Genomic DNA, 18,144 nt, shown 5'->3' on the forward strand with positions numbered 1-18,144 from the left:
GCTAATATAGAGAGAAGAGAAACAGGGGTAGAGAGAGAGAGAAGATGAAGAGTGTGAGAGAGAGGCAGAAGAGAAAGTTGTTCTATCCTCTTTCCCAAATTTGAATACTGTGCACATTTGAACTCTCATCGTCGAGTTTATCCTCTAGTTGCCTATTGGCCTTGATAAGTGCTAATATAGAGAGAAGAGAAACAGGGGTAGTGAGAGAGAGAAGATAAAGAGTGTGAGAGAGAGGCAGAAGAGAAAGTTGTTCCATCCTCTTTCCCAAATTTCACTACTGTGCACGTTTGAACTCTCATCCTGGAGTTGCCTATTGGCCTTGATAAGTGCTAATATAGATAGAAGGGAAAGAGGGTGAGAGAGAGAGAGAGTAGATAAAGAGGGTGAGAGAGAGAAAGAGAAGAGAAAGAGGTCTAGAGAGAGAGAGAGAAGAGAGAGAGAGAAATATGGTGATAGAGAGAGAGTTAGGAAAGTGGTAGAGAGAGAGAGAAAGACGGCGAGAGAGAGAGAAGAGAAAGGGAGTGAGAGAGAGAGAAGAGAAAGACGGCGAGAGAGAGAGAGAAAGATGGCGAGAGAGAGAGAGAGAGAAAGACGGCGAGAGAGAGAGAGAGAGAAAGAGTGCTTGGGAAAACTGCGACCTAATTTTCGTGTACATAAGCGGCCTGATACTGATACCCACCCCTGAATGAGTTAGAAGAGGGAATGCTTGTGGCTATCTTAATTCCAGTGAAGACTTATAGTCATTACCAGCGAGAAATCAATGGTAAACAGTTGTTGCGATAATTCCAATTCATTTACAAAGTTTATCAAAAGGGATTGAGAGTATTAGAAATCAGACTCCAGGAAACACCACAATGATAACCTGTGTGAAAACTCGTAGTGTGTACAAATAATAATATATTGAAACAGATAAGGCCGCATAATGTATTTAGTGTTTCTTTTGCCATATATAATATGTGACGAGTTTAAAAGGATAATCTATGAAGGCTGGTGGTACCATTAAAACGGGCGACTTGTTGTGCTCTTTTCTACCTAATCACTATCATTCTCAATGCACTTTTGCCAGGAATTCTGTGACACATCTCTGCTTCTGGCATACATTTAGATGTAAGAGAGCTTTCTACTCCAGTAATTTCTTCCCCAGAACCGCTAGACTTTCAAATTCCTTTCCGGGTCCCTGCTTCCCCAACTGTACTTACATGCGGAAGTTCAAGTGTAACGTAACCCGACATCTTGCTGCCCAACTCCCTACATAGTATCCCAGTAGCTCATGTCCCTGATAGTAGCCCCCTACACTAAAGTGGCAATGTGCCTTGTTTGGGGTGAAAATGTAATAATAATAAAAAAAATTGTGAGCAGAAAAAAAATAGTTTTTGCAAAGATTTTAAGAGACAGTACAAGGATGATTGAAAGAAGCTGGAAATGAAATCTCATATACGAAGGACGTCCCATAAGTAATGCCTCCTATTTTTTCATTGCGTTTGAATGGATCAGAGAGAATCGCAAATTGCATTGCTATGATGACTAAACATGCATTCAAGACCTGAAAGTTTCATCTCTCTATTGCAGATATTGACAGTGTGAAACTTTAAGAAAGCAATCCTTGTCACGAACGTATGTTAGAAGCAGAGATGTGTCAATGAATTTCTGGCAAAAGTGCATTGATTATGATGGTGACGATGTAGAAAAGAGCACAACAAGTCGCTCGTTTTAGTGGTACCACTCCCGTCTTCATACATCTTTTTTTTTGCACGGTGGTCACCACTTATCAAGGCCCGGAAGCCACTCAGGGATTAGGGTTATTGCAATTACAGTACGTTAGTGTGGAGATTTGATGAAGTGTTTACTTAAGGGGGCGGTTCATTAGGAATTTGTTAACGTTGGACTTGAAGACATCCAAGTTGTAGTCAGGTGGGAAGCAGGCAGACGGAACAGAGTTCCACAGGTGTGCAGTTCTTAGTTAGTTAAAAAATAAAATAGGAGGCTTTACTTTTGGAACGACCCTCACAATTGACAATAAAAAGAATAAGATTCAACTTGTTTGGATTCTTGGAAAAGATAAAAGCATAGCTCAAATAACACTCAAAGTAAGCAAGGCTGGTGAAAGCTACATTATACAAGACTTTCAATGCTGTCTAGAAAATCCCCTAAAAAGAAAACTTTACAATACATCTCTCAGATGATATCACGAAATAATATATATATATATATATATATATATATATATATATATATAATGAAATTATCTTGATATTTCACTGTTGTTTATCTTGTAAAGGATATCTCTGTAGATATTATTGAATGGACTCAAGATTTAAGTACTGTAAATGAGTTCTCATTAGGAAAAATCACGTGATCATGACGTATTTTATCATTGAAGTCAATTATCTTCCTAAAGAAACAATTGTACCTCAATAGAATGGAGGTCAGAGTAAATAAAAAGGAGATTAATATGGAATCACATTCTGGAATGGAATAATGGATGCAGTGTAAGTAAAAAAGAAATACTTATAGCAAGGCGAATAACGAAAAAGTAATTCTCAGATTAATTGTGAGTTATTTTACAACAAAATCACCTTTTTTTTTTATTGTCTCTTATAATTAAAGATTCAGATTGAAAAACCATGTTTTCTGCATGAATCTGATATCAAATATGACGATGACATCATCTTCATCCGCTTTTGGCATTCTTTTCTTCATGCAAATGTCTAGAAAAAATATAAGAAAATGCCATGTTCTTCTGTTTTTTTAGAAATCAATGAATGCCAAGTAAAGAATGGAAACTGCAGTCAGAAATGTGTGAATGATGAAGGCAGTTATCACTGTGAGTGTGAGTTTGGTTACACCTTGCATACAGATCGACATACCTGTCTATGTAAGTAACATAAATTGTCAGCTTCATTTTTTATTGCTTTCTTTAGCATGTTTTATTCTGTTCTTTATTTTGTCCCAAGCTTCATCTTTTTTCTTTTTGTTCAGTTTTCTGTTATATTGCTTCCTTTAAACTGAATGCAAAAAAAAAAAAGTCAAGTGAAAAAGAAAAAAAAACAATTATTGAATTGAAAGCTATATTTAATTTCAGAAGAGCTTTCAATGGGCAAGGTCTAGAGATGAAAAAGTACAAGTCCTGGAGATGAAAAATAGTTTTTAGTGGTTAGCTGCCTACTTTATACATATCAATGTATAAGCCTTGGACTTTAAAATTTTGCAGGCAAAGAGAAAAAATCTTTCTCGCATGCCTTCTGTTTTCCTGCTTTCCAGCTGTCTATAATATGGTTGTCTTCAAGTCCAACGTGAACAAGTTTCTGATGAGCCGTTCCCCTTAAGTTAACAAATTTACCGAACTTCCGTTACTATCGATTACTATACTGTCCTTTTGACTACTCTACACTCTTTAACCCTTATCCTTGAGTGGCCTATCGGCCTTGATAAGTGGTGATGCCTATGTAAAAAAAAAAAAAAAAAAAAAAAAAATGTACATGAAAAAATTATGTGCAGTAATTCTAAAAGATCCAATATTTTTATGGAGCAATTCCGGTTTTTGATTGGTTGCTAGCAGAACATGGATTAATTTGATTGGTCAGTTCCTATCATCAGTGTCTATAAATAGAACCTTCCAATTTTCTTTAAGCATATTATATCCAAAATATAGCAACAGGAATAGTCTTCTCTTCTTTGTCTACTTAGAATGATGTGAGTTTCTCAGATGCCACAACACAATGCAGTATCTCACACGTGCTATTCATGGAATATGGTTGGAAGGGTAAACATCAGCCAGATGGTCTATTATGGTTTGTAGTGCTCAAGCACATAAGAGAGGTAACTTATGAGATGACATATGAGGCATACATAATATTACCAAAGCCAAGTGGTTATAGTCAAGATTGTCTGCCATTTTTTTCCAACTTCGGTTTCTACTCTGCAGATGGAACGACAATAATAAGGTCCTTTCTGATTAATTATCATCTTTCTTTAAGATAATGTGAAAGCTACTCCCCCACTTTCCTCATGTGAAGAATGGCTTTCTTGTCTGCTTCACCATGTTTAATTCTTCAGCGAAATGGACAGTAGAAACCGGAAGTCAAAAAGAGCAGACAGTTTTTGCTATCGCGAATCATGTTTATTTTTCTCATATTTGTTGGGAATCTGTTCTCGGCACTCAGTTCAATGGGGTTGGGACTCCCTTGGTAGGACATGACATATCTTTGTCAGAATGAGGTATGATTTAACTTGGTTCATGAAGGATCTGCTTTCTATAGAGAAGTTGATTTATTGCTGATTTGTCTATGGCCAAAATTTACCATTTAGAAGGGGTACCAAAACACGCCCCTTTTTTTCTTAATATTTGCTTATCTCTCCATTTTCAGTTCTCCAGTATTGATTGCATGATTTTTGTTTTCTTCATGCAGCCAAGCCGTGTTCTGCTATTGCAATACTGAGTTTTGGCAAAGTAGCTCCACCCGAATGTCTGGCAGATGAGGTCGAAACAGGTACCAAATGTTATTTTAAATGCTACAAAGGTTACAAACTCCAGGGCTCCTTTTTACGGATGTGTCGAGAGAATAGCACTTGGTCGGGAGTTGATTCCACTTGTAAAGGTGAGATGGTTTCTTTTTTTTATATTCATGGTCTTTATTTCAAGAATTTCTCAAGATAGTTTATTTGAACAAAAACTTACGAGTCGAAATTTGAAAATAAGTACTGCGTTTATGATGTGAAAAAAATGTTTTCCTTTTTTTTTCAAAATGAAACAAAGAAATTAAAGTAAAAAATATGTGGATAGTATACAAAGACTTTAAAAAATGTTCTAAACCAATATGCAAATTAGGAAGTTTTATTCGATGTCCTGCTGATTTTGCAGGCTGAGAGCAGATTTACGACATTTCCACGAATATTGGCAATGGAGATCCTACTTTTTTTAACGTGATTTCAACTTTTAGAATCAAGTTTTATTTGAAGCTCCAAATTAATCTTTACCAGTAATTATATATTTGTAAAGATTTTTGTTGATTTTAGCGCCAACAAAAAGAAGCTACTATGAGCATTATTTTGAATACCAGCATGAACTCCGAGCTGGGCTCTTATATGCGCAAATATTTAACTTAGTTTCTGGTCTGCTCATCATAAACAATCTCTCATGCACGCAGAGAGAACCTCATCTGAAGTTTATAAAAAGCAGCACCCACTACTATCTTCCTCTTTTAATCACAAGTTGGTACAGTTATCTCACTCCAAGGGCGTAGCTAAGAAAGACCAAATAGGAAGTCCAAACTTTCGTAGCAAAAATTTTACAAAATATGATGTTTCCTTCATTTCGATTCATTGATTAATATTAACCTATAAAAAGGAAGATACTAGAAATAAAAAAAAACTATTTTTATTTACACTCAATCAGATGTGCCTTATGCACTAATAAAATGTAATTGGCATTTTGTTGCACTTTTTATTTATAAATTTTCTCACTTTAAAAAACGATTATTATATTGATTATAATTTTTTAACAGAAGAAATAAAATTAATTGCATATAAAACAATAATTATTAATCTTGGCAAATAATGTAAATAAATTTTGAAAAAGTAATTATTTAGTAAAGTGATATAAAATTATACTTGATTTTAAAAGAAACAACATGGATAGAAACATTTTAAATCAATAAATTATCATTTTGTTATAAAAAAGGATAATTGGATTCATTTGAATTTGCAAAAGAAAAAAACGACAACTAAAAAATCCAAAATCAGTGAATTATCAATAAATTTTGTCATTGTAAAAAATTTATTTATCTACATTTGACATAATCTATGTATACTATTTAATTTTAATGAAATAAAAAATCTTTTTCTCTAATATGATTAAAATGAAACAATAATCGTTTTTATGACAAAATTCATTGATAATTGATTTGGGATTTTTCGCAATGTTGTTTTTTCTTTTGCGAATTAAAATTAATCTAATGATCGTATTTTTATGATGACAAAATTTATTGATAATTTAATGATTTTAGATTTTTATGATTTAAAAATTTTCTTCAAATATTTTATATGAAATTAATTTTATTTCTCATGCTAAAAATTATAATCAATGTAATAATCGTTTTTTTATAATGAGAAAATTTATAAATATTTTAAATCTTAAAAAGTGAAACAAAATGCCATTTACATTTTCATAAGGCACATTTGATTGAGTGCAAATAAAATAGTTTGTTTTTTTTAAATTCTAGTATCTTCATTAATCTATTAATCAATACTTTTCAGTAAAATAATTTTCCGGTTAAACATTTTGTTGAATATTTTTCTGTTCAGGCAGAAATCTTTTTCCAAGAAAATACCTAACTTTTTAAAATTATATATATTAACAACAAATTATATGTATTAATTAATAAAACATGCTAAGAATCATATGAAAATTATCACATAATGCAATATTTACAAAACAATTATAATGATTTCATAACAGTGTCATTGTTCGCCTGCAGGGATCTAGTTACAATCCCATACCAGGCTGAAGTGATGGTTTACTTTAAAAGAGAGAAGGCCACCATAAATATTTTTGGTATTTATATTGGATATATGGCTGGGTTTTTGTCAATTATTTGTTTCTTTTATATTTTTTTAAAAGAAATGCCAATATTGTTAGACATTTTGGAAGGAAAATTTACATTATGGGAAATATTAGTGTCACTGACAATATTTCACTTGTCATTATTATTCCTAAGAATGCAAGCAGATTGCCTAAAATCGACTCGAATCAAAGTGTGGAGAATAGCTGTTTTTACATTGAAATTTGTGTAAAAAAAAAAATTGGGGGAGGTGTGTGTGTGTGGGGGGGGATTGAAATTCATAATTTCATAATTAATGCACCAAGGAGTGTAAATTCAAATAAAAATCTATTTATTTGAACTCACAAATATTTCATTTCATTAGAAAAAGTTCTAGTCACTTTTCCAAATGCTCAGTATTTTGTTGACATTCATTACAATGTTTGAGCACTGAAGAGTCAGTTTTGAGCCAACTTTTAAATTGCTGGCGACCATTAGTAGGATGGAGTTGAATAACATTTCTCAGTGGAATTTTATCAATCGGCACAGTTTGGAATCCACAGCCAGCTTTAAAGGTGCAATTGCACTCTATTTTGTAGTCTTCGTGTACTTTAATACATTTCAGTGTTTTACTTCTCTGTGAAGGGCTGTAAAGAAGAGATCACCTTCCCTATTAGATTATGAAGTTGATTTTAAACTCTGTCAAAGAATGATAAAATGCTCTAAGCAACACCTCCCCAATTTAGAAACGGCATATGAAATCCTAGAATTTGAACTGGAACTGAAAAAGGGTCTGAGCATTGGTAGTGAAAGCAGATTTCCCGCATTGCACCTCATGCTACAGATCAGAAGTGAAAGAATCAGCAAGATTTTGATTACAAAAGCTTTTTAAACTGTTGCCGTATATTAAAAATAAACAAATTTGCATGCCAGAACCTAATAGATAAATTATTGTTGAGCAATGTTGTAGGTTAACACTGTCTGCTCCCCCCAAAATTTGAGATTCTATTTTTAGGCGATTACGTGTGAATATCTTGAAAAACTTGACAGAAACAAAAGGCAAAAAAAAAAAAAGAACTTAAAATTTGCATCAGTTTCACATATAAATTTAATGTACAATGATCCCTCATTTTCAAATCGTTCTTGCATCTTAAAGCAGATAACCATTTTTTTCCTTTTTACTATATCAAATAAATTATGTATATTCTTTTCTTTTTTTGGGGGGGGGAAGTTCTACATTTTTATGCCATTACATATCATTTTATGTCCGTGCCACTCAGACTTAGGGTTAATGCTAAAAAGATTAGTTTTTTTTTTTTTAAATTAAAATGGTTTGGGAATGAGATATCGTTTTACATTACATTTATACACGACATAAAATACTAAAATTCTAAAATATTTTTTCCTTCCACCACAAGTATTTGTCTAAAATAAATACTCAGAAAATCATAGAGGTGGGAAGAGGAATAACAACGAGTGTTCATCTACAAATTTACCAAAATTAGATTACTTAAAAGCATTGAAAAGTATCGATCGATAATTTATATTTATTTTTATTTTACAATTGCGATTCTTTGAAGCAAAAGAAGGATTTCCGTATATATTTTTAAGATTGCTGTTTAAAACGCCCCCAGAACATTTGGTAATGTCCTATTTATTTATTACAACAGATTAAGTTCTGATCTAGAAAAGTGCAGAACTAAAATTAATTTTAAAATAATGTGATGTTATTTTGCCAATATGAAAGGAGAAAATGAGGGGTACGAGAGAGTGTGGGTGCAAACGGAAAGGGGACGAGAGTGTAAGAGAGAGAGAGGCAGGAGTAAGAGGCCCCGAGGGAGTGCGGGTGCATAAGAAATGGAAGTGAGGGGGTAAGAAATGGAGAGGGAGTAAGAGGGTAGAAGTGAGGGGGTATGGAAGAGGAGAGAAAAAAGGGACTGAAGACGGCCGAAGGTGTGATAAATAAATAAAATACAATATAGAATTAATTTTTAAACTTTTAGTAAAAATTAAAATTCGTTTTTTTTCGTTTTTTTTTAATGACTAAAATACGTGGTAATTAAAAAGTTAATAATTACAATTAAAAAAAAATAATAATTTGAAAATTTGTAAGACTTTTCAGGTAAAAGTTTAGGAAACAAGTGAATTTATTCAAGCGGTCCTTTATCTCGCTAAGTCAATTCCTTCTCCTATATAAAAATATATATAATATAATAAAATGAATTTTATATCATAACTGCTTAAAGTTAGAATGAAAAGGTAGCATCAATAATTCTAGCAAGCAGTAAGTATTATGCTGGTAGAAAGTAGTAGTAGTTATTAAATGTTATGTTAGTATAAATAGTATAGTAGTATGTTTGTAAAAATAGTAGTAGTTAAATGTTATGTTAGTATAAATAGTAGTAGTAGTTATTAAATGTTATGTTAGTATAAATAGTTGCCGAGTGGAAAACTCTTATGGATCAATTTTGTACAAAAGATTTTTTTTTTTAAATCGATATTATATCAAAATATATAAAATAATATCTGAAATGAAGCAAAAAAACATTATTATTATTGTCACTATTTTAAAGGAATTCATTAAATATTTGTGAAGGAAATTAAAAATTTGTTTTCATAGTATCCCCAAAATTTCAGTAGACTATCAAGTCATCACAAGTAACTTTGCCTCGACTCAATATTTTGTTGCATCACGCAATTACTTGCTCGACTAATAATTACTTTGTCAAACTACTCAACGTGATTGATAAATGCAATTTTTTGGGTTACCCTAATTATAACTTTTCCTGTTTCACAGTTTTCTTGCTGCATTCTGGTTCCTATTAAGTACTTATAGATGTATTAAGCAAAACAAAAAATCAATGAAACAAACATTTTTACTTTGTTTTCATACAAAAGATAAAAATATATTAGTAAATATTTTGAACGAAACGGAATGAAACGAATCCAACCCTGCAAAATTCTCTAATAAGTAGGTAAACTTTGAGGCGTTATTGTCAAATCGATTCGCAAGTAGTAAACAATTCCCCCATTAGCAGGCAAATTATTTATGACCAGAAAAATGCCTGCCTATCTCTGGCTGCCCTACTGGCACTTTAAATTAGGGAAAAACTCCGAGATGGAGGGAGGGGGGGACAAAAGCACAAAAGCGCAGCTAGCTTTTTACTCTTCCATAATATTCCGTTCAAAATCTAGCTTCTCTCTTGGTATGCAAACTAAATCTACCATGGCGACAGCCGCAGACACATGCATACATACAGATTTTCTCATACGAACATTCTTATATCAACTCTCCACCGTTCTCTACATCCAGCAGGGGTTGTTAAGGTATGAAACATAGATATGGGGTGCGAGACGATATTCCAGGGGTATGAGAACAGTTTAGCTAAGATTAGCTATCTGATATTTTTTATGTTTTTTTTTTTGTTGTTTTCTTGGCAATGTATTAATTTCTTACTTTCATTGTAGAGTTAAGTATTGTTATTATTATTGATTTAATTCAACCATGTATTTAACCGCGAGTTCAGAACGTTCTAAAGTTTAAGAGATACAAAGATTGAGGTAAATTTCTTTAGGGGTACGAACCAACACAAAGGTTGAGAACTACTGACGTACAGGATGTTTAACTAACCCTTTTCCACACAATAACTTCTGGACATATTATCCTCTGCTACTAACTCACATTTCTTTCTGCCGTTGCTCAATAGATTCCTGAGCACCGACTGTCTTCACTCGATGATAAACTACTTGTAGACTTTCGGCAGCCAATAAACTTATTTAATTCCTTTCCTTTACCTTAAAATATCTATTTTCAAAATCAATATGCAAATCTAAAGTAAAATAAATATAATAGAAGTGGATTTCGTCCCTTCACTCAAAGATAAACTGTCCTGCCGCCAACAAACTTTGTAAAATTCTTTTCTTTTACATATTAAAGAAAATGACCAATAAAGTTGTTGTAAATATTAGAAATGGACTTTTTCTATAATATATAAATCCTTTCTAAACGTTAATACCAAGCGTACTTACGGACACGTAATTCTAAGAACTCTTCGCTCTTCCCTACTGACGGAACATTTATTCAACATTTGTCCTTTAACCTTTTTCCTCGTATAAACTTCTGCAAATAACTCCCTTTGTTTCCCTTTATTTGGATTCCTGAGCACTTAAGATAAACTGCCCATTGACTTTATGTGCTCAACAAACTTACTCAATTCCTTTTGTTTACACGTTAACAAAGATGATTAATAAAATTGTTTTAAATAGTAGAAATGAACTTCGTTCCTTTTTCAATAATTATAGGAGTACTGTGTTATCGTGATTAATCGGACTGTTATTCTCATCTTGAGTGTTATTAGCACAATGTTTCGGCCGCTGCAACCTGCGACCTTCTTCGGGTGTTGAAAACATGTTTCTTTTTCTCTACTAAGAAAAAGAGGGTTGGCTCTGCATTACAAGAATTAGAACCGTGGTTTAAAGTGGGTCCATAGATCATAAAGAAAGTTCAATCTTCAGGAGTCACTAAGATATTTTTTTTAAAGGCTTTAAACTCAATTTTTCGGGATATCTATACTAATTGTTAATATCAGTGAAAAAAAAATGTCTTACAAAACAGAGGATCGATACCCACACATATTTTTTTTAAGCACAATGCAAGAGGGGGAGCAACTCCAAGGAGAAAAAGAGTTGTTTTTTTTGTGTGAAGTTACCTCTCTTGGGCTCGGCATATGTCTTGTTTCTTCTTTTTCTGTGATTTTGTGATTAGGGGCGTCCAAATGCAATTTAGTTCTATACTGGAATGGCTAATGCAATTTAGTTTCAACTATAAACATTTGCAACTATGAACACAAGTTTGTTTCTTTCTGGAATATGGCTGCCTGACATGTAAAACATCTGATGCGCTTCGAAACCCTAATGTTACATATGCCGCTGATCGTATGATCACAGACCATCTTAGCACTCTTCCATAGCCCAACGGTTACTTTCGTCTCTCTGATAGTTACATCTTGAGAAACATTGCGACAAATAACAGCCATTAGTAGAAATGCTGTGTTTTAGTCGCTCATTAACCACTTTATTATTACATTTTCCTGAAGAGGCATGAAACTGATAATCCTTGTGATCTTGTCAGCTGATATTATTTCATTATCTTTAGTGTGCAAAGACGACCATGTAACCTTGATGTTAAAGTGAACTTTCGTTAAAGAAAAGAATCACTATGATCAAGTGTATGATCTGTAATGGAACTCACTATGATCATTTATTTATGTATAAAGTAAAGATGCATGGAAATTTCCTGTCGCCATATTAAGGTTACAATGACGGTACAAACTTCAGAAGGAACTCTTCTTCATCAAACACAGCACTGACAAAAGTTAACGCTTTTAGCACTCTTTATTCTCATCTCTCCAAAATACAAATCCTCGCATTATATTTAAATTCATCCTTTTAAAGTCAACTGATCTCTACAGATGCCTCCAATGCATGAACAAAGCTTCTTTCTTAGAACTGCACGCCTGTGGAACTCTGTTCCGTCTGCCTGCTTCCCACCGGACTACAACTTGGATGTCTTCAAGTCCAACGTTAACAAATTCCTAATAATGAACCGCCCCCTTAAGTAAACACTTCATAAAATCTCCACACTAACGTAATGTACTTGCAATAACCCTTATCCCTGAGTGGCTTCCGGGCCTTGATAAGTGGTGATCACTGTGTAAAAAAAAAAAAAAAAAATTAGTTTCAACTATAAACATCCGCAATTTATGAATAAAAGTTTGTTCCTGTCTGGAATATGGTCATCTGATATCCAAAATATCTGATACGCTTTGAAACAAATTTCCATTCCCACTGTTACACTTGCTCCTGATCGTATGATCGTACAAGTGACAGGGGGTGGCCAGTCGCCTAACCTTATGACTCTTCCCTAGCATCCGTTGCTTCCAAAATATGCAAATCAGTTTCAACTACAAAAATCTGCCATTGTGAACATTCTTTTCTCTATGGAAAACGGTCACCCGATGTGTGAAATATCTAATATGCTTTGAAGTTTGTAAGTTTTCACCTCAAATATTACAACTATGGAAATGAATACTTTTCATTTAAGTTTTAGTATAAAACTATTTTCTCACGTTAAGTATTCGCTCAAGTTAGGTAACTCTGGTTCAAGGAGTATAGCTTCAAGGACCTGAAGACTTAATACCTTTTTTTTTTATATTGGGATTCATTTTTATCCTAGAACATTAATATATATTAATAACACAACACGAGTATATTTGAATTGGAATCCAATTCAAATTGTTTAGATATCTTGAATTTTTTTTAATGAAAATAACTCTAGGCAAAGCATTAAGCCACTTAATGTAAGGGGGCAAAGGATACTACTTCAAAGTCAAAACCTAGTCAACGATAAATGTTCAATGAATAGATTTCGACCCAGAAAACAGCAATTCTTTTCTCTTTGTCAGAAATATCGCTCTTAGATATTTGTGCATTTCTCTCACCATAAATGACTTAAACAGATTGATGAGACAATTTCTTTTTTAATCTTGCGCAAGGCTTGCCTGTTGGGAATGTTGAAAGTGTAAAGGTACAACTAGAATGTCTTAAGTCAAGCGAATTGAACTGATGTTAAAACATCCCACTCAAACATCCAAAAGTTGAGGCTACTACTACTACTATTACTAACAAACTACTACTACTACTACTACTACTACTAATAATAATAATAATAATAATAATTGCAGTAAACACATGGGCAGTAACTATATTTCGATATGGGGCAGGTATTATTCAATGGAGAGTAAACGAGCTGGAAGACAAGGAAAAACGATGACAATTGCGCTTTCCACCTAAAGCGTTATGCTGATAGATTACAGGTGAAAAGCTAATAAGTGTAGAGCAGTGCGCAAAATAAGTAGAAATAGTCTGAACTTAAGAAAAAGCGTATCTTCACTCGATAATAAACTACTTGTAGACTTTCGGCAGCCAATGAACTTTATTTAATTTAATGGTGTGTCAAAATTTGAAAAATTGCAAGCGAGCAAACTAGTATGGAGTAAAAAATTCAAGACAATAAATGAACAAAACACGAAAGACGAGTGGTTTGGAAAGAAAATGCATGGTCAATTCAGTAGGGATCAACCAGAGGCAGTGGGCAAGGAAAGCACGTGGTGATGGCTGTCAAAATGTGACTTGAAGATTGGGACAGAAGCCTTGATATGTGCTGCACAAGAGTAATCGCTCAAGATAAATTATAAATTATTCATTAATAAAAAAGCTGAAAGTCTCCTGCGTCGACTGTGGGGGCAGAGAATGTGAGAAGCTAGCTCAAAAAGAGTACAAGAGGCGTCATGACAATACTGCAAGAAAGGTCCATTTGAAAGGAAAGTTGGAATACAATAAAAAATGTTATGAGCATGGTGTGGTGGAGAAGGATAATGTGACAATGCATCTTGTTCACAAAAAAAGAACACGATACAATAGGTGATGTGAATGTGGAGAAAAAAACAAAACAAAAGAAAGGTCGAAAAGTACAAAGGTTTTAAAGGAGAGATAAAAAAAGCTTGTGGAAGTTGAAGAACGTAGAAGTTGTAGCTGTTCTGATGGGAGTCTTGAGGAGTGTGACAAAAGGATTTGACAAGTAGGTTGAGAAAATTGGGATCCATTGCAGTGTTGGAGTGTTTCTTGGGGATCGTCAGAATCTTGCAGAAAGTACTGAAGACTTGAGAAAAGAAGATGCTGTTAACCTATGTTAATGTGTTATGATCCGCCTATCAGCATCAAATGGTCAATAACAACATGCAGACACAAAATGTGACAACAGAAGTAATAATAATAATAACAACCATAATAATAATAGTAATTTGCATTACTAGATATTATATACACCGATTTTTTTTTGTTTGCTGATTTTTTTAACGATATTACGGTTATTAGCATCTCCAACCTTAGAGATATAGGAAAAGAAATATTATGTATTTATTATTTTATTTATAAAACAGTAATCTACAAACACGTATTTTGCGATACTACTGCTCGTCAGCATAGCTCCACTGTTCTTACATTCGAACCTTAGACCATATGTATTCTGTTACGCCACGAGGTCCTAGATGACTTTACGTGTTATTATGGCTTCTAAACTTATGTCGATTTTTTAACGATAATATAATAATAATATGTTGTAATAAACATTATATATACATCTTTTTTTTTTTACACGGTGGTCACCACTTATCAAGGCCCGGAAGCCACTCAGGGATAAGGGTTATTGCAATTACAGTACGTTAGTTATATATATATATATATATATATATATATATATATATACAGAGAGACAGAGAGAAAATAATTATGCTGACATGGTGATTTTTATTAGATTACTAAGTTAAGCAACGTTGAGCCTAGTCAGTATCAGATGAGTGACCATTTGTGAATACCATATGCTGTATTTAGGAGGATCTCGACACCTTGCACTAACCCCACGTCGTCATCTCTCATCATCGGAATATACTTGCGACTGGGGACCGCTTGTGAATTTGATATTCCAATCAGACTTCCTATCGGGTGAATGACGTTTTAAAATCAGAATTCCAAATCTTATTCCCATTTAATTTCTTCTTAATCTTAGTTCCGGTATATGTTCGTTTCTCCCATGGAATTTCTATGGCTTTTGAATTAGTTGTCTTGATTTCCAGTTGAAGACATTCTTAAATAGGTTAAGTTTTAGGTAAGTAAATATAATCGTTATTTGAACTTTGCGATTATCCGATCCTCGATCTTCTTCCGGCCATAATGTTCAATTTTCTGATGCACACAATTAAATTAAAACGTACAAAAAAATAAAAATAAAAATAACAAACAAACAAACAAAGAAAAATGATTTTTACTATTCATCGCAACCACAAGCGTAAATAACTGCTGAAGGGAAAGGTGAAAATTTAATTTCACTTTGAAATTTGCATACAGACTAAGCAATTATCTTCGTCAATTTGGGAAAGAACGCGTTGGTGCCATAATGACGGACGTTTAACTGATGCTGGATATTTTCTCATCTATTTACTTAGGACGAGACATAACTTGATTTTTGGAAGAATTTTCAATAAATTAAAGAGACCCAAGAAAAGTGGCGTCCAAGTGTAGTTCAAACAAAAGCAGATGATCTAATTTATGAATTGTAAACCGCAGGAATATAAACCTTGAAGGCTTTTTGAGGCTTGAACTCGTTCCTTTATTGTTGCATTGGATCGACTTTAGAAACTTACCTGAAATTTCTTTGACATCGGTTCATTCTCATCATCATTATCAGTTTAATGTATGTTATAAATACTGGCATGTGTTGGACGGCTTTTAGGTATTGACTTCTGAACCAACCTATCTCTGACCAGGTTTTTATTTATCTCTCTTTCTATCAAATCTGTGTTTTCTTTGGCCTTCCTGCGCACACTCACATGTTCTACATTTAATAACCCAAGTGCTATCATCCATTATTTTATCCTCCTCCTCATCCTCATCATTAGCAGCAGCAGCAGGAGTAGAAGCTGGCATGCGTTCTGTGACGTTTAGAAATTTACTTTCAAACTGACCTATTTCTGGCCAAGTCTTCATCTCTGTTCCGCTCTCATCTATCCATATCAATTCCATCTGTGTTTTCCTTGACCTTCCTCTGCCAGATGGCCTTCCTTGCTACCTCTATGGTTCATTACCGATTCAGTGAAAAAAGAAAGATCTAAACTGTTCATTCACCCGGTTACAGTAGAGATTTCTTGTCTATGGTGTAACCGCCAGGACACGTAGCTCCCACTCAACTTTTGCTGGAAAATTCCACTCTTCTTTCTTCTTTCCATATGCAGGAATTTTCCATTCTAATCTCACGAGTCAGTATCGTTTTGTAATGAAAAGCACATGAGTTTTCCTTATATATTTGTTATTTAGATTTCTTTTTGACTTATATTAAATTGTTTTTAACGCCAATACATACTTCAATCAAGAATTATTTAAAAACAAATTAACGCCAATAAGCAAAATAAATTGTTTTAGATTATTAAGATCATTTCCAACACTTTTCATGTTTTAGCATTAGCTCAGTTGATAGAATAAAAGGTTGGACACCTCTCCCGGTCATGGCATCCACTTTATTTGGTGAAAAAGTAGTTAAAACTTTATTATTACTATCATCATCATCATCATTATTATTATTATTATTATTATTCACTAGGAGTTTTCACACAGGCCATAATCTAAAAATTCTCTTTGAAACCAGCATGTGGAGTCTGAGTGACAAGTTTTCCCAGATTACCAGTACTCTCCACCTCTTCCAATAACCTTTTCAGATTAATTTGCGTTATCGCAATAGCCAGTTACCATTGATTTCTCTATGGACCATTAATCTTTGGAGGCAATAAGCCTCCCCAAGGCCTTGTTCTGTTTGCACTTATCCAGGGGAGGTCTGGTTAGTGCTTTTTCTACTCAGTTTTTCTATCGTTCTTGACCCTCCTTATTTGTTTGGTGTTTATGGTAACACACAAAAGTTTCAGTTTCCATGCTCCCATATGGTGCTTCTCTGCAGTAGTTTCTATATGTCTGGTCAACACTCGCAGCTCGTCTATATTAGTCATCGCACTCATAGGCTTTCTTAATATTTCATATTATTATTATTATTTTGTATTAATGCAAAATATTCTATAATATACTTCAAAGAAGGTGAGATATTCGTTTACCAAAATTCAAAATGAGGACAAACAGAGAAAGTGCTGTTCATATTATAAGACGGAGAGACCAAAGTCACCCCAGGCATACTTTCAAACAGATTGATTGCTTGCTATCGCCCTCTTTCTTTGAAACATATGACGTCATATCCGTTTTTAATACCTTCTGACAAACTAGGTAATTTTCATGCCGTCTTCATAAAGTTCATTATTCGTCTGTCACATTCAACTAACTTAATTATATACTAGCTAACCTACGCATTACACTCTTAGCGATCTACATTCTCGAGCACAGAAATAAATACATCTGGCAGCAGGTTCTGCACCAAAGTGTTTGTGCAATTTAGCTTGTTGCTGTAATCCCTGCAGCGCTTTTATGTTCCTTTCCACACTTGTTACACGTTGTGATAAAATATAGATTGCTATCAACTCGATTGTGACTATCGTCCGTTTTCTGGTGGTTTTTTGAGCCTGCTTTGTATGACGCAATCATATATACCACATTTGAAACCGATCTGATTTCCCAGTTTCAGTATTATTTCATTCTGATGGCATTTTTGAAACCTCTCTTAAGTTTTAAGGGTTTTTTTTTTTCGATGCAGTTCTATGCCTTCCAAAGTTTGTTAATCAATATCATATTTCTGTAGAGTTGTTTTCAAAAGGTCTTGGAATCTCATCTTTGGCTTTTGAACTGGATCTTCACGGCTGGGTTTGAATTTCCTGACCGGCAGGAATTGACATGCATTAGACATTATACAGCCTGTATAATGGTTTGAATTAAAGTTTAAAATGCAAAAATCAAGTATGTTGGTTCAATTATGTTATCAACAGAAACATTCATTCCGAATGCGCCCTCTCTTATCACAGAACCTACTGTTGATTTTATATGTTCGGCTTTCTAC

At 33.6% G+C, this 18,144-nt stretch overlaps 1 protein-coding gene across 1 annotated transcript in view; it reads left to right on the plus strand.

Annotated features, from left to right (window-relative positions):
• LOC145261966 (uncharacterized) overlaps positions 1-18,144 on the plus strand; it is a 620,004-nt gene that overhangs the window by 470,004 nt on the left and 131,856 nt on the right. The window contains exons 28-29 of the mRNA XM_080119795.1: positions 2,753-2,875; positions 4,410-4,598. Coding sequence (XP_079975921.1) covers positions 2,753-2,875; positions 4,410-4,598 — 312 coding nt within the window. The remainder of the gene's footprint in view (positions 1-2,752; positions 2,876-4,409; positions 4,599-18,144) is intronic.

Source organism: Euprymna scolopes, chromosome 3 (genome assembly GCF_053919585.1).
Source record: "Euprymna scolopes isolate OS-2025 chromosome 3, ASM5391958v1, whole genome shotgun sequence".
Classification (NCBI taxonomy): Eukaryota; Metazoa; Mollusca; class Cephalopoda; order Sepiida; family Sepiolidae; genus Euprymna; species Euprymna scolopes.